The sequence below is a fragment of the Coturnix japonica genome, chromosome 2, assembly GCF_001577835.2.
Source record: "Coturnix japonica isolate 7356 chromosome 2, Coturnix japonica 2.1, whole genome shotgun sequence".
Lineage (NCBI taxonomy): Eukaryota > Metazoa > Chordata > Aves > Galliformes > Phasianidae > Coturnix > Coturnix japonica.
In genome coordinates this window covers 1,536,505-1,562,070 of record NC_029517.1, presented here as the reverse complement: position 1 = coordinate 1,562,070, position 25,566 = coordinate 1,536,505, and the positions used below count along the sequence as shown (strand labels likewise).

The 25,566-nt window shown below is 43.9% G+C and overlaps 1 protein-coding gene across 2 annotated transcripts in view; it reads right to left on the bottom strand.

Moving 5' to 3' along the window:
- Positions 1 to 24,903, bottom strand: part of VIPR1 (vasoactive intestinal peptide receptor 1) — a 98,553-nt gene extending 73,650 nt beyond the window's left edge. The window contains exon 1 of one of the 2 annotated variants that reach the window (XM_015853030.2): positions 24,645 to 24,903. In XM_015853030.2, the coding sequence (XP_015708516.1) occupies positions 24,645 to 24,701 (57 nt within the window). In that variant the 5' untranslated portion in view covers positions 24,702 to 24,903. 2 annotated transcript variants of the gene reach the window in all.
- Positions 24,904 to 25,566: the final 663 nt, after the last annotated feature.

The window sequence follows — 25,566 nt, the reverse complement described above, 5'->3', positions numbered from 1 at the left end:
TGAAAGTCAGCAAAAGTAATAGTCTTTTTATGTAAGAAGGAGAGGAAAAAAGGATCCAGACACCTATCAGCAAGTTAATCTGAGCATAAGTGTACACAAAATGCTTGAACACCTCTTGAAGGAAATAGCAATTGTAAGTGCAGTAGTGAACAGAGATTTGGATGAAATACAGCATGTGGTTTATCAAAAGTAAATCAAGGCAATATAACTGACAGCTTTTTTTGATAAGGTCCCTGGGTGTATTTGGACGCAGGAAAATTGGTGGGCCTAATCTTTTCTGACTTCAGTAGATAGTCTAATGGCATGCCAAAGGAAAATGGCCTTAACTATAGATTAAAGACATAATACAACAATTGTAAGGCATTTTCTGAGCATCCTCCTTGGTTGCCTCAGTGAGAGAATGGAGGTTCAGCATAATACATTCCACACATGCACACGTTTGCAAATGGCCAAAACAGATTTGGCTACAACCGGAGATGGAGGCAAGGACTCTGAGAAAGGCACGGGGAAGGATGATTTAAAGGTTGACTTTGGTGACTACTCAGCCAAACTGGGAACTCTTCCCCACACAATCAATACCATCAACTCAGTTACAATAACGTGGTTTAAAAACAAGGTTGAGCATGAACACAATAAAGGAAATCATAAAGACACCTTTGTAACACCGACTCAAGACAGCGATGGTGAGAGAGACAGGATTAATTAACTCATTCACAGCTGGAAAGCCAATAAGCCTGGATTTTCTTTCCTTCTCCATGCACTGGCATCACTTGTCTGCTCCGCAACTTCTTATTCAGAACTTGATAATTCCTGGCTCCTTTCCACCATCCCTTGATTCTGAGAGATTATATATATATATATATATATATATATATAGGTATGTGCTGTTATCCAACAACAAAATCAAGTACTGAAAGTGAATTAGATGAGAGAGAAGCCAGAAAGGCACTGACTCTACTCTTGGTCAGCCACAGATTTCTCCAGCAAAGTACTGAAAACCAGTCTTTCTAGGTGACCCATTTCACTGCTACAGTGCCCTAAAAGTGTCGAAATCCATCCTCTTTGTAAAAGTTCTTTGGGTGTCTTTTGGGTACCACCCTGAGGACAACTTGAATACACAGAGGAGCTGTACCATCAAATCTTATGTAGCAAAACATCATCTGTAAAAACAATAACCAGGAATCTGCCTTGGGATTGTGTATTTTAAGACACAGACTTCAGCCAAAGAGATTTCTATTGGCTTACAAACAGTCAGAATTTCACCTCCAGTTTCCAGGTCACTGGCATAGCAAAGACAGTGGCTAACTGACCCAGCAAACATTGAGGACATTATTATAAGAATGATCCAAAATCTGGAAAAACCATCTGCCGTGGCAAAAACAAAACATCCCAGCTAGAAACTTGTCTAGGGAGAAAAAAGCAAAAGGAACTCTAGTCAGTCACAACCAGAAAGTGCCTAAAATGTAAGACGATTTCCTCCATAAGAAAGTAATTTAATGTGAAGAAAAGGCTTAACAAATTCCATCGACTGAACTCACTAATGAGACAAATGTGGATTAGAAGTAAAGAGCTGCTTGGGAATGGCCTGACACTGACTGGCTGAACTTACTGGAAGCATCTTCCTAGAGTGCCTTTTCAAACCGTTTGGGTTTGTGCAAAAGCAGAAAGCAACAGTCAAAACTGGATTTCACACAGCCTACTGAGTATACTTTAATTCAGATATTATCTTCATGTTATGCAGGTGCCCGAGTTTAAATGAAAGGATAAATAAATGGATAATTTAGGGAAACCTCTAGCTGCATTCATCTACACAAAACTCTCACACCTTTGTCTCAGGTTTGTATCCTGCATGCAGGTAGTTCCATTCCTTGCTCCACAAGCAACATTTCTAAGTCAAATCCCTCTCCCAAACTGAAGATCTGTGAATTTTAATTTGGAAGCTGTCATTACAAAATGATCCCAAGCTGGTGAAGAGGAAACAGAATAAGTGCAATTCTTGGGGTTCTTCTGTTAACAGTTTAACCATCATATTCACAGATTTAGGGCAGAAAATAAAAACATTCTCTTGAAGAGAATGAGACAAAATTAAGGTCTGGTGAACCCCACCAGTGGTGTCACCTCATTTATTGTAAGCCTTGGTGACCAATCTTTTGGCCAGTTCCTCACCCATCATATTATGTATTTGTCTAGATGTATCCTGGACATTTTGCCCAGACTGGAAGGATATTGTAAGGAACAGTATCAAAAGCTTTGTTGAAATCCAAAAAGATTACATTAACTGACTTCTCTCGGTCAACTCAGCTGAGTAGCCTTGCCATAAATGGAAATAAAGTTATTAAACAGTATTAAACAGGACTTTCCTCTTGCGATTTTATACATAAGGATAAGTTGTGATTTTTTCCCCCCTTTTCTATGCTTCTCATGACTTTTTTTTTTTTTTTTTTTTTTTGTTTTACAGAACAAACAACCCTTATTCTTTCACCATTTTCCCCCTCAAGTGTTTTTTTGACCTTACATCATTCTTCTGGCCCCGTCTGGATTCTCTCCAGAGTGGTCCTGGGCTTTTACCCAAAAATGAATGCATCTGTTTCAGTTAAAAGACTATGAGGGATGACTTGCCTCTTCTTTTAACCATAACAAAAGCTTGTTTCCAGCTTGTTATTATTTTTGTTATTTAAAGACTACTATAATCAGGAGCCAAATAAAAGAGGGGCTACCTACATGTTCAGCACCCACTCCAAATGTCATCTGTTGAAAATAGAGGAACACATGCTACAAAGATGGAGAATTTAGGACTTTGCATGTGTATATGAGAACCTCACAAAGCTGAGAGACAAGATGCTTCAATGGGAGAAGAAATAAAATGCAATTGCTTCAGAGCCCTTATCAAAGTTTTTGATGCTGGTACCTTCATTGTGACAGATGAATGCAACATACCAATGAACTTTAAATTGCACAGGGTCATTTGCATCTGAATAGGAAAAACAAACTGCCGGCATTAACACCATCTTAGAGGAGCAGCAGAAAAGCTAACAGGGCAAACCCTTTGGCACTGTCACACTCCCTAAGTTCAATGACATGTTACAGTATTTCCTGGACAGTATGTTCACTTAGAAAGTGAAGAGTAAAAATACAGATTTACTCTGCAAAAGCAACAGCTGTTGATGGAAACTACCTCCTATTTAGAAAGTCAACATTTCCACGTGTTAGTTTATCTCTATTACAAAGCACAGTAGCTCACATGCGCATGTATTAACCTCACTCAGGTAGACAGGTTTAATGGCATACCTGAGAATTGGAGCAGCCAAAGTGCACCTACAACCCCAAGGTACTGCACTCATTGCTCAAACACACTTGCTTACTGGGTTGGAGATAGCTCCTGCTGACACTCATGGAGATGCAAACCTTTTTCCTCTTCCCAGCTTGCTGACAGCTCCTCCAAGCATCTGAACCCACCTGAGACAGTCATACCTCCTCGCTCAGCAGTCCTGATAAAACACAACCATTTGCTGAGGCCCTCTTAGATCATTTGTGACCCATGATATTCCTTCACCTTTTTGCCCATGGCAACTTCACGTTAGCAAAGTCTGGCCAAGTAGCTTCACAGCAATTAAGGAAAGACCTACGCTTGCATGCCCCAGCCAACACCAATATCTTGTTAATTCAAGATGCTGCTGTAAAGATGTCATCCGCTAAGCCATCCGTATCCACTTTCCGTTTCTCTAACAAGTTCAGCCAAGTGTATCCATAAATCTTACAGCTTCAGGAAGCTCTGGATGTAGGCAAAGATGAAACTGTATAAGCAGGCTCAAAAGAGTCCCATTAGAAATATCCCTCTGCAATAGCTTGAGCTGCTGTCAACGTTTCTAAATACAAAATACCTTATGGGAAATAAGCACAAAAGCCAAGCCATCCTAAAACAATTAAGGTATAGCAGTAAAAAATAAAAATGAAAACAAATCCAGTCCCATCTTGGCCATAATATAAACTCCTGGAAGTCACAGGCTTCCCACAGAAGGCATTCACCACAGAAACAATTCAAGCATGGACACACAATGAATGTATTCCAAGAATTCTCTGAAAACATTAACTCACAAAACCCAGCCAAGTGTTTAAGCTTGCCATCCAAGTCATAGGAACAGGAATATGCTCTATAAACACAGATGTATCTCCAGAAACAATGACACATAGCAGAAGATCCAAGTTTGTATGTTTGGGTTGGTTTTTTTTTTTTTTTTTTTTTTTTTTGGTTTTTTTGGGGTGGTTTTTTTTTTTTTTTTAACCTACTGAAAGCTGATTTTAAAATACAGCACGTTTCTTTTTTCTTCTCTAGTATTATTTAATTGCACTAGGCACAAAATTGTTAATGAAACAGCACTTAAATTGTTCATAACAATGTCAAAAGTATCTCCTCGCAGAATGAATAAAGTTCCTCTCTCTCAGATTCTCTCTATGAACTCTGGGAAATTTCACAACACAGTCTACAATCACAGAATCGCAGTGGTTGGATGGGACCTCAAGAGATCATTGAGCCCAACCCTCTGATAAAGCATGTTCCCTACAATAGGTCATACAGGCTGATGTCCAGATGGGTCTTGAGCATCTCTGATAGAAGATAGAGATAGAGATAGATAGATAGATAGATAGAAGATAGAAGGAGACACCACCACCTCTCTGGGCAACGTGTTCCAGTGCTCCATCACCCTTACCATAAAGCAATTCTTCTGCATATTAGTATGCAACGTCCTATGCACAAGTTCTAGGTCATTACTCCTTATTCTGTTGCTACACATCACCAAGAAGAGCCTAGCCTCATCCATTTACCTCCCACCTCTGTTTAGATATTTATAAACATTTATCAGACCCCGAAAATACCCAGCAGATCCCCAATGCTGTTTATCTGAAGCTGAGTTTTGAGTGAACAGTTGTTGCAGCAAATGGATCACTGTATTTATACACTTTTCCCTGACGCTTCGTTGGACCATCTCTGGAGAACTGTGTCACATTTTCAGCAGGATCCCATTAAGATGCTGTTATCTTTTTCCCACCTCCAACTGCAGATCTGTATTTACCAGAAAGCATCTTGAGCATGTTGTGATATCCCATTAAAACATCCCCATCTTCTCCTAGATTATGCTTCTGTAATCACTACCATCACTCCTTCTGTGACCTGTGTCCCCCAGCTGCCACATAGCCTTTTCCTTCTAGTGTCCTAGCCCCATCTTGTTCATGGGGTACCTCCTTCACCATGTGCCCGCTGCCTGCCCCACTGGCACACTGTGCTGCAAGGCAGGCCACAGTTCTTCTGGAGAGATGGACTGGGCAGCCAGAGGGTAAGGAGCCGAGCCAAGCATAATTTCCCAGCTTAAATTGGTAACTTTGAGTAAAATCTTCTCTTTTAGTTGAACTGAGATTAAAAGGACAATCAGAAGAGAAAAAGTAAGTAATTAACAAACAGCTCAAATCCATCAACATTTACTAAATGGAAAGAAAATAAAGGTGAATAAATATAAATGACCTTCTATGAAGCTCAGAAGGACTTTGAGACTTCGGGAGAAATCTACTGCTGGTAGCAGTAAGAATTTAACAAGAAGTTATAATTTTCAGGCTTTCCCCTCCCACTAAGTGCATTACAACAAACAACATCTTACAGATGGCACAGTCCAGTAGAGGAAAGTTCAATGTGTGATTTTGATCTGTATTTGGAAAGCAGCAGGGTAACGTGCGTGTATCTGATTATGATGAAGAAGCTTTTTCCAGTCCATTAGTAACAAAGGTGGATATTAAACAACATCTACATGGCATAAACATTTTAAATCAGTGGGCCTGGATCACTCGCATGTAAGAGCACTTTGGACTCTCGAATAAAGCCAAAGGTCTGTTTGAACACAGCCAAATGCAAAAGCTGCGCTCAAGAAAAAGCAAATTCAGCACAGACATCCTCTATGGCTGTCTGAATTCTAAAGTAGTAATGTGGCAGAGGATTTGGGAATTAGAAAGCATAAATAATTCAGTGTGATCTCAGGATATGTGCAGCCAGGAAGAGGCTAACAACTGCTCACTGCATAAACTGAAGAGCAAGGAAGAATAGGATGATAATACTCCTTTTCCACACAGTGTTGGAAGATCTGTACTGTGATGCCAACTTCAGGCATTGTGGAAGGGAAATGAAGACCAAGGCAAGGTTGTAAAAAGGGGCCTTAAAAGCAATTCTAGGAGTTTCAACCCCTTCTGGAGCAACACATGGGTGTTTTCACTATAAGGTAATCTCAGGGACTTTGGGCTTCTATGTTAGGGTAACTGGATACCTTCGGACTTGCACTTTGCCACAAGGGGATTCAATCCAGCAGGGAAAGACACAATGAAATGCAAAGTGGAAACTTATGCAAATTGAGAACTCTCTCCAAGGTGTCTAGATTAATAGCTAGGGCAAGGGGCAGTGATTTGTTCATCTCAGCTCCTGAGTGCAAAGTGCGAGTTACGCTTTTATCAGAAACAGGTGATTAGACTCAATTTACTCATGGTAAACTATAAAAACTGGCTGCTTTTAATAACTAGCCAAATAAAATAATCTATCCTCTCCATCAGGAATTACTCTAATCTTAATACAGTTGCAATTACGCAGACTTCTTGGATGTCTGACATCTGATCTTCGCCTGTGCACTGAGACATTATATTCTAGTTGCATTTCCCCAAATAGCTGCTGGCCTTTAATCATGAGAGTCCACTTGCTCTTGCTGCTGAATGGCCGGGAACAAATACATTCAAATAATGCAGCTTCTGTCTCAATGAAATTCTGAACTTCAAGAAGATGAAACATTGCACAGAAGTCCTTAACTTTATGGCCACTCTGTTTTGATTAGTTGTTAGAAAAGGGACTGTAGCTTAAATATGCAGAAAACGAAACAAGAAGAGACAAAGCAAAGCCACGTTGATGCTACTGTAGTCATAGAATCATTAAGGCTGAAAATATTGTAAGATCACATAGTCCAGCCCCAGTTGTCCCTATCATGCCCACTGACCATACAATCACACAGTCACCAAGGTTGGAAAAGACATCCAAGTATCTGGGAGTCCAGCTGGCTAAAGACCCTACGAGGAGGATTTACATGAAGACCCAAAGTTCCAGTGAGTATTATGACGTAACTGGACATTTTAATCTGCAAAACAACCCAACCTTAAGGACATGTTTAAAGATGTGCATCCGGGTCTTACTAAAAGATGAAGGATGTTGGGTGTTGTGCTGACATTGCTTCTCAAACAACCTTTTCCTCTTTCCTGTTTAGAAAAGAAGTAAATCCATCCCAAAAGGAAAGAAGAGGTGCTGTTTTTACTTTTCTTTACTGTTTGTCTTCCAATTAGTGACATCCATGTCACCATTTGTGGGTTTGCAGATCCCTGCAGCCCAGGCCTGGAGCATTTGGCTGAGGACACAATGAACTCTGACTGCATCTGCCAATTACAAAGTACTTGGATGTACTTCACCTAATGAAAACAAATGGATTATGCAATTACTGGGACTGCAGATATGCCGTGGGACAGTGTTCCAACCCACTTGCTATCACAGATTCCCAGTCCATGTAGAGGAAGGCTGCAACGTACATTGCTTATCATACTCCACTGGCTGCTGATCTGAGAACATGGACCCAGAAAACAACAGCAGTGCTGGGATTTCACAACCCAACTGCTTTTTACTTCCTGTGAAGAATGTAACCTTTTCTCCAGGGCTTAGCTGTTGTCAGAGCCAAAAACACGTCTTGGTGGCACAAAGTCATTGCAGCCATGGCAGAAGTTGATCCACTGAGGGAAGCGCTTACAGACAACCTAGCAAAAGTTGCTGGCAGCAGGTACCATGCCTGAGAAGGACAGAAGACCTTTAGAATCCCTTCCCAGCCAATGCACTTACCAGCTATTTACAAAGAAAGATATTCTGCTCAGCAGCCCTGCCTGCATACGACAATGAGAAATTGTATTAACCATCACCCAGTTCTCACCATTAACTTCACTTAACTGGGTTTTTCCTGCTCGAGAGGATTGTTTCCTGCCAAGAACACCTCAGCCCTGCAGACATTACCAAGGACTGCTCTTTGTAGATGAGAATTTGTGGCATTTTGACATAGCTAGAGTGTTTCTAAATCACTGCAAAACTGGCACTGTGATATGGCTGAGCCTTGTTTACCAAACTATGAGCATTTCTAAGAAGAATTGGCTTCTTTAAGAATGGAAATGCAGCTTTGTGTCTCCATTTGATTCCTACATTACTAGGCTGAGAATCAAGGGATTTGCACTGAAGGCACAGCAGTGGGATGGGGCAAGGAAAGATGAGAAAATACAACAAAAACTAAAATCAACCATTAGTTCCTTATTGCCAGGCATATATTTTAACATAGAGCCTTCTATTCCAGTATCAAAGCCATATTTACTGTCACTTGTAACTAATGTGCTTTACAGACTCATTAAGACTGCATATGAAGAGGGAATTCTCTTCTTCCACAGATTCACAACCTGGGCAAGGAGCCATCCATTGCTGCATGCTCCCAGTAGACCCAGCCAGCTGAACATACAAAACTGAAGCTTGCAAAGAGTTTAGGAAAATGAAACTAAGCAATCCTGGCCCATTTATTTACAGCGACTGTAATTGTGATTATATGAACTGAAAATAGAGTTGTCACAGATGAATAAATGAAATAAAAATCTTGAAGAAAAAAAAAAAACAAACAACAAAAATCAGTGAGATCCCTGAGGGGAGTTCTGGATTGTGCTTCTAGCCAATATGTTGTTGCATTTCTGATCCAGCTCCTTTTTTTCCCCTTGGTAGATATGAAGGTACATCAGCTTTTGATAAAAATGTCATGCATATCCTCATAATACAATTTGCTATCAGACAGCTGATTGTTAGAGTTATTTGACAGCAGCATCTCATGCAGCAGCTTAACAACATAACCAAGGAAGACTGAATGGTGCAATGGAATAGAATAATATCTTTGTTCTCTCATAAGGGTACAGTCATTTTCTATAAAACATAGTTAAAGGGCAACAAGAAAAGCTTTTATAGATACAACAGTGATGAAAGGAATACCAGGGAAAATGTGGGCCCTCTCCAGTAGGAAATGGCAGAGGTAGTTACCCGGGATATGGAGAAGGCTGAGGTCTCGATGACTTTTTTGCCTCAGAATTCACTAGCAAGTGCTCCAGCCACACCATTCAAGTAACAGAAGGCAAAGGCAGGGACTAGGAACACAAGGACCTGTCCTTTGCAGAAGATCATGTTCAAGACCATCTAAAGAACCTAAAGGTGTACAAGTTCATGGAATCTGATGGGATGTAACCACAGCTGTAGCAGTTCAGTGAAGTTCTCATAGACTGGAAAAGAGTAAATTTGACTCCCATTTTTAAAAGGGGAAAAAAGAAAGATTCAGGGAACTACAGTCCAGACAGTCTCAGTTTTGTGCCCAGCAAGATCGCAGAACAGACTGTCCTGGAAACTATGCTAAGGAACGTGGAAATCAAAGAGATGTCTAAGGACAGCCAACATGGCTTCACAAAAGGTAAATGGTGCTAGACAAATTTGGTGGCCTTGCACAACAAGCAATGTTTTAGCATCAGTGGATAATGGGAGAGCAACTGACATCATCTACTTGGACTTGTGCAGAGCATTTGATCCCGTCCTGCATGACATCCCTGTCTGTAAATTTGGGAGACATGAATCTGATGGAAGGACCACTTGGTGAGTAAGGAACTGGTTGGATGGCCACATTTCATAGAACCGCCAAGGTTCGAAAAGACCTCCAAGACCATCCAGTCCAACCCTCCACCTATCACCAGTATTTCCCCACTAAACCATGTCCATTAGCGAAACATCTAAACATTTCTTAAACACTGCCAGGGACAGTGACTGAACCACCTCCTGGGGCAGCAAAAATGTTTCCTGAAGTCCAACCTGAATCTCCCTGGGCATAACTTGAGGCCATTCCCTCTAGTTCTACCACCAGTTATGCAGGAGAAGAGGCTGAGCCCAACTACAGTTGAGGTGAATAGCTCAATGTCCAAGTGAATACCAATGAAGAGTGGTGTTCCTTAGGGGTCGGTACTGGGAACAACACTATTTAACATCTTTGTTGTGACGTAGACATTGAGTGCTCAGCAGGTGTGTGGGTGATGCCAAGCTGAGTGGTGTGGTCATCATGGTGAAGGGAACCAATGCCTTCCAGATGGACTTGTCTGAGAGGTGGGCTCATATGAACCTCATGAAGGTCAACAAGGCGAAGAGCAAGGTGCTGCATCTGTCAAGGCAATTCCAAGTACAGATACAGGCTTGGTGATGAGTGGATTGAGAACAGCACAGGGGAAGAGGACTTGGGATTGTTGCTTGATATACTTATGAGCCAGCTGTGTGTGCTTGCAGCCCAGAATGCCAACTGTGCCCTGGACCACATCACAGGAAGCATGGCCAGCAGGGTAAGGGAAGTGATTCTCCCTTTCTGCTCTGAAGCCACTGTGGATTAAAACTCTTTGCAATCAGACGACAGTAATTTTTTTTTTTCTCTTTATATCCACAGTAATTTGCCTCCTCAATGGCATACAAATTAAATCCAACTGGAATGGCTTTTTAATTAAAATCACACTTTGCTTATCAGAGTGAGAACATTGAACATTACAGAGGAAACATGTGAACCTCTGCCATCCCATTCTCCAGCTCCAGCCAGCCTGTGCAGCAAACTCACTCTGCTAAGCCATATGTACCAAATGAGCTCTTCTTACTCTATTTGAGGATCAGAAAAAGTCATATAGGACATAGAGTCCATACAAGAAGTCATACACAGAAAAGCTCCCTGTCTCTGTCCAAACCTAGCAGAGTTCACATTTGTTTTGATTTGCTGAGTCCTGGGAACGCTCTATGGAAGCATGGAATCTCTAAACATTTCATTTCAACTCCTTGGCTGCACTGCTATTCAACTCTGTAGGCAACAGAAAGGTTTCCCACTCCAAAGCACCCTCAGGCCAAAGTTTGAAGTGATACATCTGACCCGGTCCGAGTAGATACGCCACAGCATCCCATTCCATTGATTAAAGACCCATTTCTTTCTTCCCCTCAAGGGCAGTCAGCCAGGCTCATGGCCAGAGTCAGATTGTTTTGCCAGAGGCCACTCCACATGGTGACAATAAAATACTTGAGTTACCATATGGCCAAGGAAGTGCCATACAAGCGATGCCATCCACCCACCCTGGGGTGTTCTCTAGAGGAACATCTCAGGTGTCAGAGCCTCTGGGGAAAACAGAGCACTGCTGTTGCTTTCCTTATGCTTTGACATCCACGTCAGACTCTCATAACAACTTCCATGAGCGTTAAACTTGTGGTCAGATGCTGAAACAAGGCATGGAACACTAAAGTTAACATCAGCAAAGCTAAGTTGATCTGTTCTGGCTGAGGATGGTAACTGCAGGGCAGGATTTTCTCGAGCACGACCATTACTTAAACTCCTAGGGCTGACCAAATAAATTACTGAGTGCCCGCATGCTGCTGTCTTTCTGTTCTTAGTGCAAGCTCCTGCTAGGAAAAGGGACGTGGAGGCAGGATGTTAAAACTAAGGTCTTGAACCCACTCTGTTTACATCGATCTACAGGACTTTCTATCAGCGAAGCACTGTCAGAGGCACTCAGCAGCATTTCCCTGACTGACAGAAGGCTGCGTGTACTTCATTTGGGGAAGTTCTTTCATTTCTTTGTTCCAGTCAGACCACAGCAACCACCAGAACTTGAAATAACATTCCCCCGAACAAACCTGAGAATAGACACCTTGATCTCCACACATCTCCCGTATAAATAGTGCGGAATACACAGCTTGGCTCCTGTAACTCCTCCTGCTCTTGTCCCTTAGATGTGCCACTTCCAGTCACATCAGTTTAACGCTATCATTTTGCATGGAAAACATAATGCGGGTACCCAATAACATATTCCACAAGAGACACTAAAAGCCTGTTCTCATGGGTCAGGACTTTGTTATGTGCTTAAACTCTTTCAGAACCAACACAGTCCAATATTTCAAAGTTTGGACATTTTATTTATTTATTTATTTTACCCAATTAATTCTGCTTCTGTTGAAGTGAGGTAGAAATCCTCAGATGAACAATGAATAGCTTCCAACTAAGAGTTGCAATTGAATGACTTCCAAGACTGAAACTCTTCCACTAACAGCATCTCGTCTATGATCTAAAACACAGGTCAGTACCCCTTCCCTGCATGTGTCAGGCTTCCAGCCTGCAAATGATTAGTGACATTTCCCTCCTTCCCATTGCAGTACAGTCAGTAAAAGTGCGACTGAATTTAGCACAGGTTGGTCACTTTTCTGGCCTGAAAAAAGCAGTTTAAAAACCAATCTGGAAAAAGAAACTTTTCTCTCTATTTGCTCTTCTACCAAGAAAAATACCTCAGAAATCATGAAGTTTTGCTGTTTTGCAGCACGAATAAAAAAGGTGAAAAGCATGACATTTTCCTCAACAAACCAAAACTGTAATTGCCCAATGTTAGACATCCCCCTCACCCCAAAACCTTTACAAGCAAAAAATACATATTTCTGAAAACATGCTTTGAGAAAAGGTTTTCTGATTTTTTGTAGGGTTTTTGTTTGTTTGTTTTAAGATAAACACATTTGGAAGATAAACGCCCAGTGAGGACTAATATGAAACAATCAGTCGAGTTTCTTTAGATCTTGGACTTAAGATTCATTAAGTCTCATTCCACAGTCTCACGCCCCACACTCACAAGTCTGCTACAGCCATCCATTGGGTGAGCTGTGGTTTCCCCACTGACAGACCTCAGTATCTGAGCACAATATGAATTTTAAGCTTCTCTCCCTCTCACCCAAACACCCACCCCTCAGGAGCAGCTCATTATCCCTCTGCATGTGCAGATGGAGATGGGAGATCATATCATTTCTAAAGAAAAGGATCATTTCTAAACTTGCTATTTTGGTACAGCATGAAGGATCTGGGAAAGAATTCCTTTGGCTCATATAAAAGCAATAAAAAATACTATTTCCCCTCTTTCATGCAAAGGATTGTTTACAAATATTGATACTGATAGGATGAGGGGGAATGGTTTTAAATTAAGACAGGGGAGGTTTAGGTTTTGGATATAAGGAAGTTTTTCACCCAGAGGGTGGTGATGCACTGGAACAGGTTGCCCAAGGAGGCTGTGGATGCCCCATCCCTGCAGGCTGGATGTGACTCTGGGCAGCCTGGTGTGCTGTTTGGCGACCCTGCACATAGCAGTGGGGTTGAAACTAAATGAACATTGTGGTCCTTTTCAACCCAGGACATTCTAATATTGTATGATTCCTCTGCCATGAAACAAAAGATTGATGAATAACAGACCTCATCTGCACTGTGAGACAGTGCTGGGACTGTCACCCCCTGGCTGAACGCTAAGCACATGGCCGGGGTCATTGTTCTGATGAAATAAATCTTCCCTGCCTCTGTTCCCTATCAAAACACTTTTCCCTTCATGGCAATGACTCCCGTGACAGCCCGAATGATGACACTGTTGGCTGGCACAGGGAGGTCTGAGTCAATACCGGATGGATTCCTCCAAACAAAGGGGAACAGGGGCAGAGAGCAACGACCCCAGTCACATGCAGAGCAAAGCCTTCTAATTTGAGTTTATTGCAACAGGGATGTGTCCTGCAGCAGAAACCAATGAGAGACACCTCATCAATGGGAGTTTCCCATTGGAGAACTGGCAAAATTGCAACACTGGGAAGGACTATAGAAAAGATCCTGAAGATCTCTCAACAAACCAGTAGTCTTTCAAGACCACATCTGTATCTCCAGCTCTCAGCTGTGTCAAATCCAAACCCAGATGCACCTCCAAGACCAGTCATCCTCCCATCCCTGCACTGATACGTTCCTCAGCAGTACACCCCTATTGCAGCCATATCTTGTTCGTGGCTTTGCTTTGCAGAGCTTTCGCTAGAGCAGGAGGACTGGTCCTGAATCACAAATGTTATCACACTGAATACTTTCCCTATGCAGAAGCTGAATAACATGCACCTCATAAAGAAATGCTGCAAGGCAGACCCTGGGATAGATCTCACATCTTTTCCAGAGACAGACCCACCTCCTCCACAAGAAATTGGCTGCCTGGCTTTCAGTGCTGTGCTTGGCAAGTTGCTCTCACATCATGCTCCTCTCATGGCTAGAAAATTTCCTGTACCCAGCCAAACTCAATCCCACCAAGTGTGCAGACACTCCTGTGCCAGCACTAGCCCCAGATTTCAGGAGATGCTTTCACTCCCCGATGTTATCATGAGTTCACATGTAAAGCATAATAACATCATCCCCATGATCAATATGGTTTGCTAGGCTAATCTAACCAAATACAAAGTGTTTTGTCTTTATGATCTACGCAGGCACAATAAAGAAATAAGCAAATACTATGTAAAGAAAGCATATTTTTCTCATTTGCAGGTTGAGTTTCAGGCACACCCTTAGTAGAAAGTCCATTGAGTGAGCCTGAAGCTGAATTAAGGAATTTTCAGTCTCACCCTGTGCCTGAACCATTGCTCATCGCCAGCAGCAGCTCAATTTATCAGTTCATCTCCTTCTGCTTAGAGACACCCCAATGGATGCTGCTGCTCTTCTCCCCAGGCTACTCTGCAAGGGGAGAAAGCATTTATTTTTAGGTGCATTGTACTCTGACCAGCTAGGCTCTCTTCCCGGGGCTGCAGTATGTAATTAATATTTGTTTCCTGAGCTGACAGCCTGGGAAGCTTGAGTGGTGAACTGGCAGGGAAGAAATAATTACAAAGTAGAGGGGTACCAACCTGCCAAGCATTGTAACACCCCTCCTGGAGAAGAGACGTGACTTTTCAGCAGTCACATACTAGGGAAGAAAGCCAGTCCAAATTAAAGGCACAGCTGCCATTTTATTGGGATGATGAATTCAGTTGCGGAGTAACAAATCCTGTCAGATCTCCGGGACAGAGGAACAGCAGGAGAAAAACATTCGAGCAATATGTAGATGGAAAAAACACAACCCAACAGGCAAGAAAAAATCAGAATGAGAAAGACAAGAGCACCCAGGCTGCTTTATGACCATAGAATCATAGAATGGCTTGGGTTGGAAGGGTCCACAAGGATCATCAAGCTCCAACCCCCCTGCCATAGGAACAGCCACCAACCTCCACATTTAATTCTAGACCAGGCTGCCCAGGGCCCCATCCAACCTGGCCCTGAACACCTCCAGGTGTTCCAGCACCTCACTGCTCTCATAGTAAAGAACTTCCCCAATATCCAACCTGAATCTTCCCTCCTTCAACTTAAAACCATTTCCCCTTGTCCTGCTGTTATCTGCCCTTTAAAAGAATTTACTCGCCTCCTGTTTATAGGCTCCCTTTAGGTACTATAAAGGCTGCAATGAGGTCACCCTTCAGCCTTCTCTTCTCCAGGCTGGACAAGCCCAGCTCTCTCAGCCTGTCCTTGTAGGGGAGGTGCTCCAGCCTTCTGATCATCTCTGTGGCTCTCCTCTAGACCCTCTCCAATAGATCTCTATCTTTCTTGTACTTGGGACCCCAGACCTGGACACAGTACTCCAGATGGGGCCTCACGAGAGCATGATAGTGATGCCAGCTTGGGCTGTCCCAAGAATACTACAGCTCTGGATGGTTCCAAACAGCACTGACCCAAGAGGGATCAGAGATGCTCCGATCAACCTACACAAGAGGTACATCCCTTCCCTTCCACACTGCTTTTCCTAAAGAGTAAATGAAGTTCTGTCACACACATAATGTGTCGTTCCTCTAGCAAAAAGCCACAGTCTATTAGCCCATTTCTTTGCTATTCTTCCACAAGTTAGTTTAGACTTTCTGGAAGGTATCCCTTCAATAAATCCTAGTTTTATCTGCCTGTAACAAGAGTGTAGTAGTAAAATAGCTGAACAAGGCTTCAACTTTATAACTAGGTTTAAAAATATTTCCAGATGCTTAAGACATTTCTGGGGCTCAGGTCAAGTAGACCCAAGGCAGCAAGCTCTGATTTTTCATTTCCTTTCCTTCTACAGAACGATCAGGTCTTGGCTGAAGCACTTAAACCACCAGTGCTGTCTGGCTCTGGGAAGAGCTTCCCAGTCAAAGGAACTTCAGTAAGTTACATAGCCATACAGATCCAATAGGAGACCTGTGTTGGTAGAGACCTCAAGAAGACTAAAAAATGCTTTCTATTTTATGCCCTCAAATTTGTAAGATACAATGAAGAATGAAGAGGAAGATGAAAATACACATGCCAGCATTATGAGCCTGTTATTCTCATACCCACAGCTCTGAGCAGCAGTGCCAGGGCCTCACTGCCCACTGAGTAAAGAATTTCCACTGAACATCTATCCTAAATCTCCTGTCTTTTAGTTTAAAGCCATTCCCTCTTGTCCTATCAACATCACATTGCCCATTGCAGTTGGCTTTCTGGGCTGCAAGAGAACACTCCTGGCCGTTGCCCAGCTCTTTTTAAAGGCTAGTCTTCAGGCTAAACCTGGCTACATTTCTCTTTCAGAACTCAGGGTGCAATGCTATATATGCAAGTATGCCTAGATTTTTATTTATTTATTTTTAATATAATCTAATGTAAGCTCTCACTTCTCTTGACAAATCTTGCCGCATCCACATTGCATACAAACAGCCTGAAGATAAACCCTTACACACTGTTTGTTGAAACATGTTTAACACCCCAGAGGAGGGAAAACAGAATAAGAAAGGAAGAACCAGGTTAATTTCCATGGGATCTCAGAACGGCTTGGGTTGGAAGAGACTTTAAAGATCATCCAGTTCCAACTCCAATTATTTTCTGGTTCCAATTATTAGTTTTGCTGAAAAAAAAGTGCTTCAAAAGAAAGGGATGAGCCAGCAGGAATTCCCACATCCACAAAACACAGCTTATGCCTCAACTGCAAATCTACAAAAGGCAAAGAGGGAAAATATGCAAATGCACAATACCAATAAGCAGAGAAAAACAGAAGAGGGAGAATTCTTTGTCTGGAATTGTTACAGGATAGAAACTAAGTGCATGGCATAGGCGAGATCCATACAGCTTTTGCAGCCGTGCTTAATGTCAGTCTCCCAAAAAATGCAAGCAACGAGCAGTTGACGTTCAAGCACGTCGGCAATTCTTCACGCACTAGTTGGCCTAATTTTGGGGCCCATTTGTCTTCCTTTGAGCATGCTGAGCAGAAAGAAAACTTATTACACAGTGAAAAGAAAAAAAAGCAGTGGTGGGAAGAAGCCTGATTATGATTAAAAGGAAAGGTGTGAATAGGAGAGAACCAAATGGATGGGCACAGGCATTGCAGCAAAACAGAAACACCAGGCGAACACCAGGCACAGCTCTGGATGGAGCCCTGCTGCTGATGGTGAGGACTAAGTGGCTTTAGCCACTGCTGCAGTTCTGTGGATGAGCACTTCTCTCCCCAGCCAGAGCTGAATGCTTGCAGGGAGGATTTTATTCACTCCCTCCCTCAGTACGGAAACGCATCCTGAGGGCTGAGAAGGTGACTTAAAGAACAAGCCAGGACTTATGTCCCATATGGCCACAAATAGGACAAATTCCTGCCCTAGTAGATAGCACGGGGCCTGTAATGGAAAAGACTGCATAATAAATCACAGCACTCACTTAAGTTAAAAGCTAAATTTGACTGCAGCTAAATAAAGGTGGGAGAGGGAGAACCTCCAGCAAGGTTTGGATTCTGGCAGCTTCCAAGCATAAGGATGCTCGGGCTCAGGTTTGAAGCAGCTTCATAACTGCACAGAGTGATTAAGGATTTTATTAAGTATATTTTCTTTTCCTTTTTGCCTTGAACATGTTTCTTAAGGTTTGAACTGCAGCCACCTGGCCACTTAGGGAATATGAGATAAAAGCTTCTTCTGAACTGTGAATAAAGAAGACTGTGGGGATACAACACGTGGATAACCTGGGGAGGGATCCAGCTGGCGGCTTCAGGCTTCTAAATGGAGGAGGCTGCAGGTGTTAGAGCAAACTGCTGCTATAGTCCTGGAAAGGTGCACTGTTATCTTCTGCGTTCACGGCACATGCATGGGACTAGCAAATAACACAGGATTCGTGGGGGTTTGGCTATTGGGAAAGGGAGAGGGCAGATATTTTCAGGCATTTCCGCTGACCCAGAGTGAACCTGACCCAGTGGGATCTCCGTTGCTCTGGGTCACACCTGTGCAGCAATGTCACAACTCAGGTGTCCTGCTCTGCAAAGTGATTCCCCCCCCGAGGTCACCCACAGGGGCTGCTTAGCTGCAAGAGACAGTGACATTGATAAGGGCCCTGGGGATAACTGCTGCTCAGGTGCCCTGATGCTGCAGGTCACCAGGTATTAATTGAAACATCTGTTCAATGCAAAAAATCAAGGTTGGAGCCACAAATAAACATCCTTCCATCCTTTTAAAAGACACCCTATAGATTTCAGATTTACAAAGCAGACGTTTAGTATTCATTATTTTCCCTCCTGAAGAAGAACCGGATTTAAATAGATTATTATTTTTTTTTCCCTTTCCCTCTTGATAGGGTGCAATTTCACAGGGATGAAGATTAAAGTAGACCAATAGGGAGCTCACACTCAGCATCGTGAGTTCAGTAGGAGCATCCCTGAGCCTGCTGTGAAAGCAAAAGGGGGATCAGGGGGACAGCAGCTCAGCAAACAGTTGACTGGAAAAGGGACTTCACTTACAAAAAACACACCAGGGTCTCCAAAACTCACATACAGCTCAGAAGCTGAAGTCTTTAAGTTCTGGAAGTACAATGTAAACATATAAAAACTGGGGCTGCGGATAAAACCTGGCACATTGAGATGCCAGTAAAGCAGCATTAGTGTGTGCTTTCCAGCCGCAAGCAATCCACAACACACATCCTGGTGCACAACACATCCCTCACTTTATAACCCAACCTACAAAGTGCTGGGCTGATCACTGATGTCATCAACACTAACTCAGTACCAGGGCTGTAGCAACTCCAGGGCACCACATTTGCACAGCCAACCAACAAGCATGGGATGAATGCTGGAGCCAATGACCATAACTAAAGAAATGTCACACCTGCTTCCGCCTCTTAACCTACCTGCCGGGTCAGGCTGTGCTCACGCAGGTTATTTTTACTTGTGCAGATTGGCAATTATTAAACATAATTGCTCTTGCTATTGTACCTGCTCCCTCATTAGGGTTTGTGCGTGAGCCTAAGCAGTTTTAAAGTGATTTATAGCAAAGCTAATAACCAGCAGATGCTTCCAGTCAAGCTGAAGTTTGAGGACAAACTCTTGGCACTGCTAACACCATCCTTATCAGAAGGAAGCTTTGCATTTCCACCTGTCTCTCCAGAAGCCTTTAGGTACTCTAAAAATCCAGTGCTGAAGAAGCCCCGTATTGCCCCATTCAACAAGTAAAAGGGCTGAATAAGAACTTAAGGAGCACCCAGCTGGCTTCTGGGAGCCCATCTGCATCCCATCCCTTCCCCAGGGCATTTTCTGAATGCTAATGAATGAGCTCTCCCTGCATTATGGGTCTTGCAATGTGAAAGGTAAAGCTGGTGCCCGGAGAGATGAATCATCCCAGAGGGATTCCTGGTGGGCAGGCAGGAGGCCAAGCGAGCCACGGGGTGCTCTGAAAGGGAGCTGTGATGAAAAGGCCGCTCGTGTCCGACCTCCCTGACATGTCGTTAGCTGTGTTAGCTCTGGATGGAGGCCAATCTGATAGCTGGCATCACTTCCCTTCCTCTCTCATAGAGAAAAACGAAGGGTTTGATCTTCATTCCACCGCAGTCCTCTGGGATCTCATTTCCAGACATCCCCATGTTGGCTTCATTCCCACCCAAACGTAGCTCGTGACTTCTGGAGAACATCTGTGAGCAGTGAAGCATCAAATGCTCAGCACTCAGCAAGGGAAACTCAGAGAAATCACTGCCAGGGTACAGACAGGCTCAGTAAGTCTCATGGAAGGAGCTGGAGCTTCTGTCCGTCTGTCTGTCCATCCAACCCACTTGCTGGCCCCTTCTCCTGCCCTGAGGCATCACAGCATCTCTGACTCGGATTGACTACATATTTGGACCATAAATAGTTTTTTGTTTGTTTGTTTTCTCCTGGGTGCATTTCTTAGATTTTGATCTTTACAAAGAACTTTCCTTGTCTTTCTAACACAAAATAAAGTTGATGAGACCAGAGAACAGGGTTGTAATAACCACCCCCCTTTTCCAGGCATTGGAACATCCCTCTTTCCATAAGCCAACACAGTGCTGCCGAGACCCCATTCTCAGCACAGAAATTACACTGCCACTGTGCTGGCTTGGCCCAAGAGCACAATGTGACCCACCATGTTCATAAAACCAAGCCAAGTTCTTCTCCTCATCAAAACCTGAGTAACAATTTTCCCTTCATACAGATCAACAGACTCCTCTGCTGAATGTGAGCCACTGATCCCACACAGAATGCTACAAAGCACCAAGTGCACTCAGATCTAATTAAAATATAATCGTTTTTGTCTTGGATCTCCTGGATCTATATACTGTCTGGAGTCCATTCTCCTCTAGTAGTCTCCATCTACAACAAGAGTCTGTGTCTACGAAGTATTCCAAGCACTGGTGACTTCCCAGTCCTACAGAATCAGTCACCATAGGATATGGCAAGGCTGATTTTCATGAGATCACAGTCCTTCCAGTTGCTTCTGCTGGAGACCATCTACTAAAGAGAAAACACTATTTATGTCTTTCATCTCCTGAAAACTACACAGACTATCACTTAAGAAGACAAGGTACAGTACAGCCCACACAGAGACACAGCAAGGACATGACTGAGTCATGGGCTGAGCACACGAAGGGCTTTCAGGCAGCTACAGCACAGTGCAACATTGCCTTGCTCAGCATCCCAGACTGTTTCCAATCCTGTTTTCTTTTTCTTTTTATCTTTTCAGTTCCCATCTTCTTTCTAAGTCTTACAGTCAGTGCCTTCATGACCAGATCCATAATGTGCTCATAGAATCATGAAACCATCAACTATCCCATGTCAGAAGGGACCCACAAGGATCAACCTTACTCCACACTGCACCCCTAAAACTCAAACCCTACATCTGAGAGCCATGTCCAAACACTTCTTCAACTCACATCTCAGTTGTCCAGCTGCAAAAGGGCTTTGCATCCAACAATGACCTCAACCTCCATTCTTGGACAGATGGGTGATCAGAGCCAGACCAGTCATCCAACTGCGGAAGTGGCTTTGCATCCCAGCAGTGACCTCGACTTCCATTGGGTGAGTAGAGCACCCAGAAAAGCTGCCCTTCTATGTAATGTTGAGAACAAGAACAAAAAGTAGCAGCCCCATCCCAAGTCCGCACTGGTCAGACTTCACCTGGGACTGAGTACAGCTCACTTGGCATTGGTATTCAGCCCAGCCCTCTGGCTGTCACCACTGCTGATACTACAACACCAAAGGAGCTCGAACCAGATAATTTTAGAGCACTGTAAAAAGGGAAAAAGGAAGCACCGTATACATCCATACCCAAACTAACAAGCCAGGCAGCTTTCTCTGTCCACGGTCCCATCTGCTTTCTGATGCTGAATATTTGGCAACCATCCCTTCTCTTTAAAAACCCCAAGTAGGATTCAGCCCTTTTCATCACACATCATGATCCCAATCCTGCCTGGTTCTCCTGAGCTTTTCTGCAGGTCTCTCAGCTCAGGAAGGAGCGATGTTTATGGTGTGAATCCCCCTGCTGACATGTTGGAGGAAACTGTTTTCAATATTGCACACACTATAATTTTGCCTATTTTGCTCTTTTCTCTTGTCATACCCACAATGAGATGTTCTTAGAAATACACATTGCTGAAAATACATGCTCTAAGAACTTATTTCAGTGTTGTACAGAAACAATGAGAGTTTTGGAGTTACTGAGGGGTAACTGGTGCTCTTAGATAGCCCTATAATGAATGAATGAATAAAACCTGCCATGCATTTACACTTGGATTAATGATAATCAATCACGAACCCAGCAATAGGTTTAGGTTTTGTAACAAGGCCTTCTTTAAACATGAAATGGATTATTTTGGTTTAATATATGTTTCTCAATGCTCAGATTCACAGTCGATGGTCAGATGAAAGAGACGGAGTTACGGACAAAGTGACTGTCCAACAAGACTAAATTTAACTGTATTTCTTTCAGAATTATCCATCTCCAGCATTTACTTTTAGGGTGCTAAAGGATCAGATCTGAGTGATTTTACTCCCTTCCTCCATGGCAGAAACAGAACGAATCTCTGAAGAAAAGCACAGATTACACCAATGCAACAGATCTGGCCTCCATGAGCTCTGAAGGCACATAGAGACCACCAGGGGCTCTGAATTAACCACGTCCCATTTACTGGACACACACTGTGCCATTTGTAGCTCTATGGGCTAGATCAACTCAATCACAGCCCTGAAATGGAAAATCAACCCAACAGAACCCAACAGGAATCACTGTGGATTTGCACAGCGTTGCACATCCTCCCTCCCAAAATTGACTCTTTGAATCAGTGTTAAGTTTGACCACCACTGGAGGCAGCTTTGCTGAACCACAGCAAGTAACATATATCCAATTTCCTTTTTCCCACATCAGTAGATCACGAGAGGGCAAGGTGAAACTTTACAGGGGCAATTAGAAGCCACAGGGCCACAACAGCTTTATAGCACTGAACTTCTCAATCAGCCAATTGTTCTCGTTCAAAGTTTTTTTCCAATGGCAGACCAATAAAAGTTATCACAACAAACTATGCAACAAAACCTTTGCTGAGCAATCTCAGGTTCCAGAGCCAGGTTGTCACCACCACACAGCTATCTTTTGCTTTAAAAGTAAACCCTCATTCCTGGGCTCAAACAGAGAAATACAAAACAACAGGGATTTGCTCTGGCACTGAGATGCTTTGGTATTAGTCACCTTGTAGATCAGCAGAGATAAGGAGACTGTAAATCTCTCTAACCCACCGGCACAAACCAGGTGCAGGAAAATCAATGCAACAAAAGAACAGCAAAACAACCAATGGCTCCATTAAGCCAAGGCAAGGAAGCAAGATAAAGCACAGAACAAGAAAATATTACAAGGGTTGAAAAGGGACTGAGTTTGACCCTTGGAACACACCGAGGTTGCGGGTTGTCATTGCAGAGCTTCAGGGTGTGCACTCATCAACAGGACCAAGTGACATGAATGCACGCCAAACTACAACATGCTGTGCAACAAACTCTGCAGGATCCTGACCCAGAGGACCCCTTCGTGCCAACAGCATTTAATGAACTGGGATTTTTTTTGCCACAAGCTTCAGTGGGAGCAAAGGCTGGAGCAGCTCCAGCATCTGAGGAGCACTGCTACCTTCTTAACCCCCACAACTCCAGCCCTGTCTGTTCTTCCTCAAAGAAAGTTTTGGTGATAAAGTTTCTTATGTGGCTCATGCCAACAGCAGAAGAAAAAAACCACACACACACACAAAACCCCAAACAACCAAAAAACCAATGCTGAAATAAGTCGTTGCTTCATAAGCAGGGGAGAAATAAGGAGACACAAGTGATGCAGTGCCAAATCTGGTTACTTGGCACACTTTGAGGCTCAGCCTGGTAGGCTCTGCCCAATGGCGAGTGGAGTGGCTTGGGTTGTCACTCGCTAAGCAGAGCCAAGGCGGCTGGCGCTGGGTTGTCTTTAAGGTTCCTTGCAACCCAACCCACACTATGATCCTACAGAGAGACCTGCGGCCATGCACTGATGGGCAACCACTTCCCATTCTCATGGCCAACCTCACCCAACTCTACAGGAAGGAAACCCAGATCTGCGGGAAGGAAACTCAGCCACAGCCAGCTTCCCACACAGCTCACTGGATTAAAAAAGAAGTGTGGAACGAGCTAAGAATTGCACACTGCAAGGAAGCAAGAGCTTCAGTAAAATGTTCGGTATTCAACCCCACTCCTCCACTATTTGCACAGAAAATCAGCTATTGCATGCACCAGCAGAATCAGTCCCATTTGCTAACCTTACAGCATGCTACCAGCTGTCAGCAGTGGGAAGGAAGCAGCACTGCCAGTGGTCAGGGACTGGCTAGCATGGAAATTCTAAGCAGAAGGGACAGAGGGGGCAGAAAACACATCCTTTGCTTCCAAAGGATCAGAGGATGAACGATGAGGCTGAAGTGTTGGAGAATGGCACTTTGCTGAACTTCGTGTGGATGGGGATGGTACCATCTGGAGCCTCTGTCCTAGGGCACTGCATCCCGTTATTCCTAGTTTGGGGGGGTACTATACAAAACCATTGTGCTCCTGAGCTGGATCGGCAGACGGCAAAACTGAATGACAGCTGGAGTCGGAGAGAAAGCACTAAAAGCACAATGAATTCCTCGAGCTCCTGCGATACTGTTACTCTTGAAGAGGGAGAGCTCAAAGAACGAAAATAAAGAAACCAGTAACTAAGATACTGCAGCTTATCCAGCGAAAGGGAAACCCAGCAAACACACACACCTGCCTTACACCGACCGCACTTCTAAAGTTGCCCAAACTTTGCCCGAGGCGGAAACTCTCCTCCGAACCCCACCGGCAAAAACAGCTCCCACCGAGTGGGGCAGAACCCGGCGCAGCCCCGCACCGACCGCACTCACCGCGGAGAGGAGGCAGCCGAGCAGCGGCAGCAGGACGCGTAGTCTGGCTGATTTCATGCCGAGGACACCGCGCTCCGCCGAGCTCCGAGCGCTCCGTTCCGCTCCTCAGCGCTGCGCTGCGCTCCAGGACGTGCGCTCCCTTTGCGCGCATCCACGGAGAGAGAAAGAGACTGAAACAGAGAGAGAGAGGGACGGAAGCGGCTCCGCGTTGCTCCGCACCGCACCGCACCGCACCGCACCGCCGCCCCCGGCCGCCTCCTGCGCGGGGCGGGGCCGCTCCGCCTCCCTCCCGCCCCAGGTGCCGGCGCTGCTCGGGGGGGAGAAGGGGGGTCCCCTCCTCCCCTTATCCATTTATTTATTTTTTTTTATCTCTCTCTTTTTTTCTCTTCCTGTCTTCCCCTCTTTCCCCATCCTTTCCCCGTCTCCTTTCCCCTTCTTTTTTCCTCCCTTACTTTTGCCATTCTTTCTTTCACCTCTCTTCTTTCATTTTTCCTCGTTTTCCTTCTTCTCTCTTTCTTCCACATTCCATTCCTTTCCCCCATCTCCCGCTTTTCACTGCTTCCTTCTTTTCCTCCCTTTCCCCCTTTTTCTCCGTTCTCCGTTTCCTCCTCCCCCCCTCTCCCCCCCCCTTTTTTCTCCCCTTTCCCTTCATATCTTTATTTTCCCTCAATTCCCATATTTCATTTTCTCTTTTCCATCTTATCTTTTTTCCTCCTTCCCCCTTTTTTTGCCTCCTCCCTCCCTTTCCTCTGTTTTCCCTTCCCCCTTTTCTCCTTCCCCCTTTTCTCCTTCCCCCTTTTCTCCTTCCCCCTTTCTTTCCTTCTCCCTTTCTTTCCTTCTCCTTTCTTTCCTTCCCCCTTTCCTTCTCCTTTTCCTTCCCCCTTTCCTTCTCCTTTTCCTTTTTCCTTTTCCTTTTTCCTTT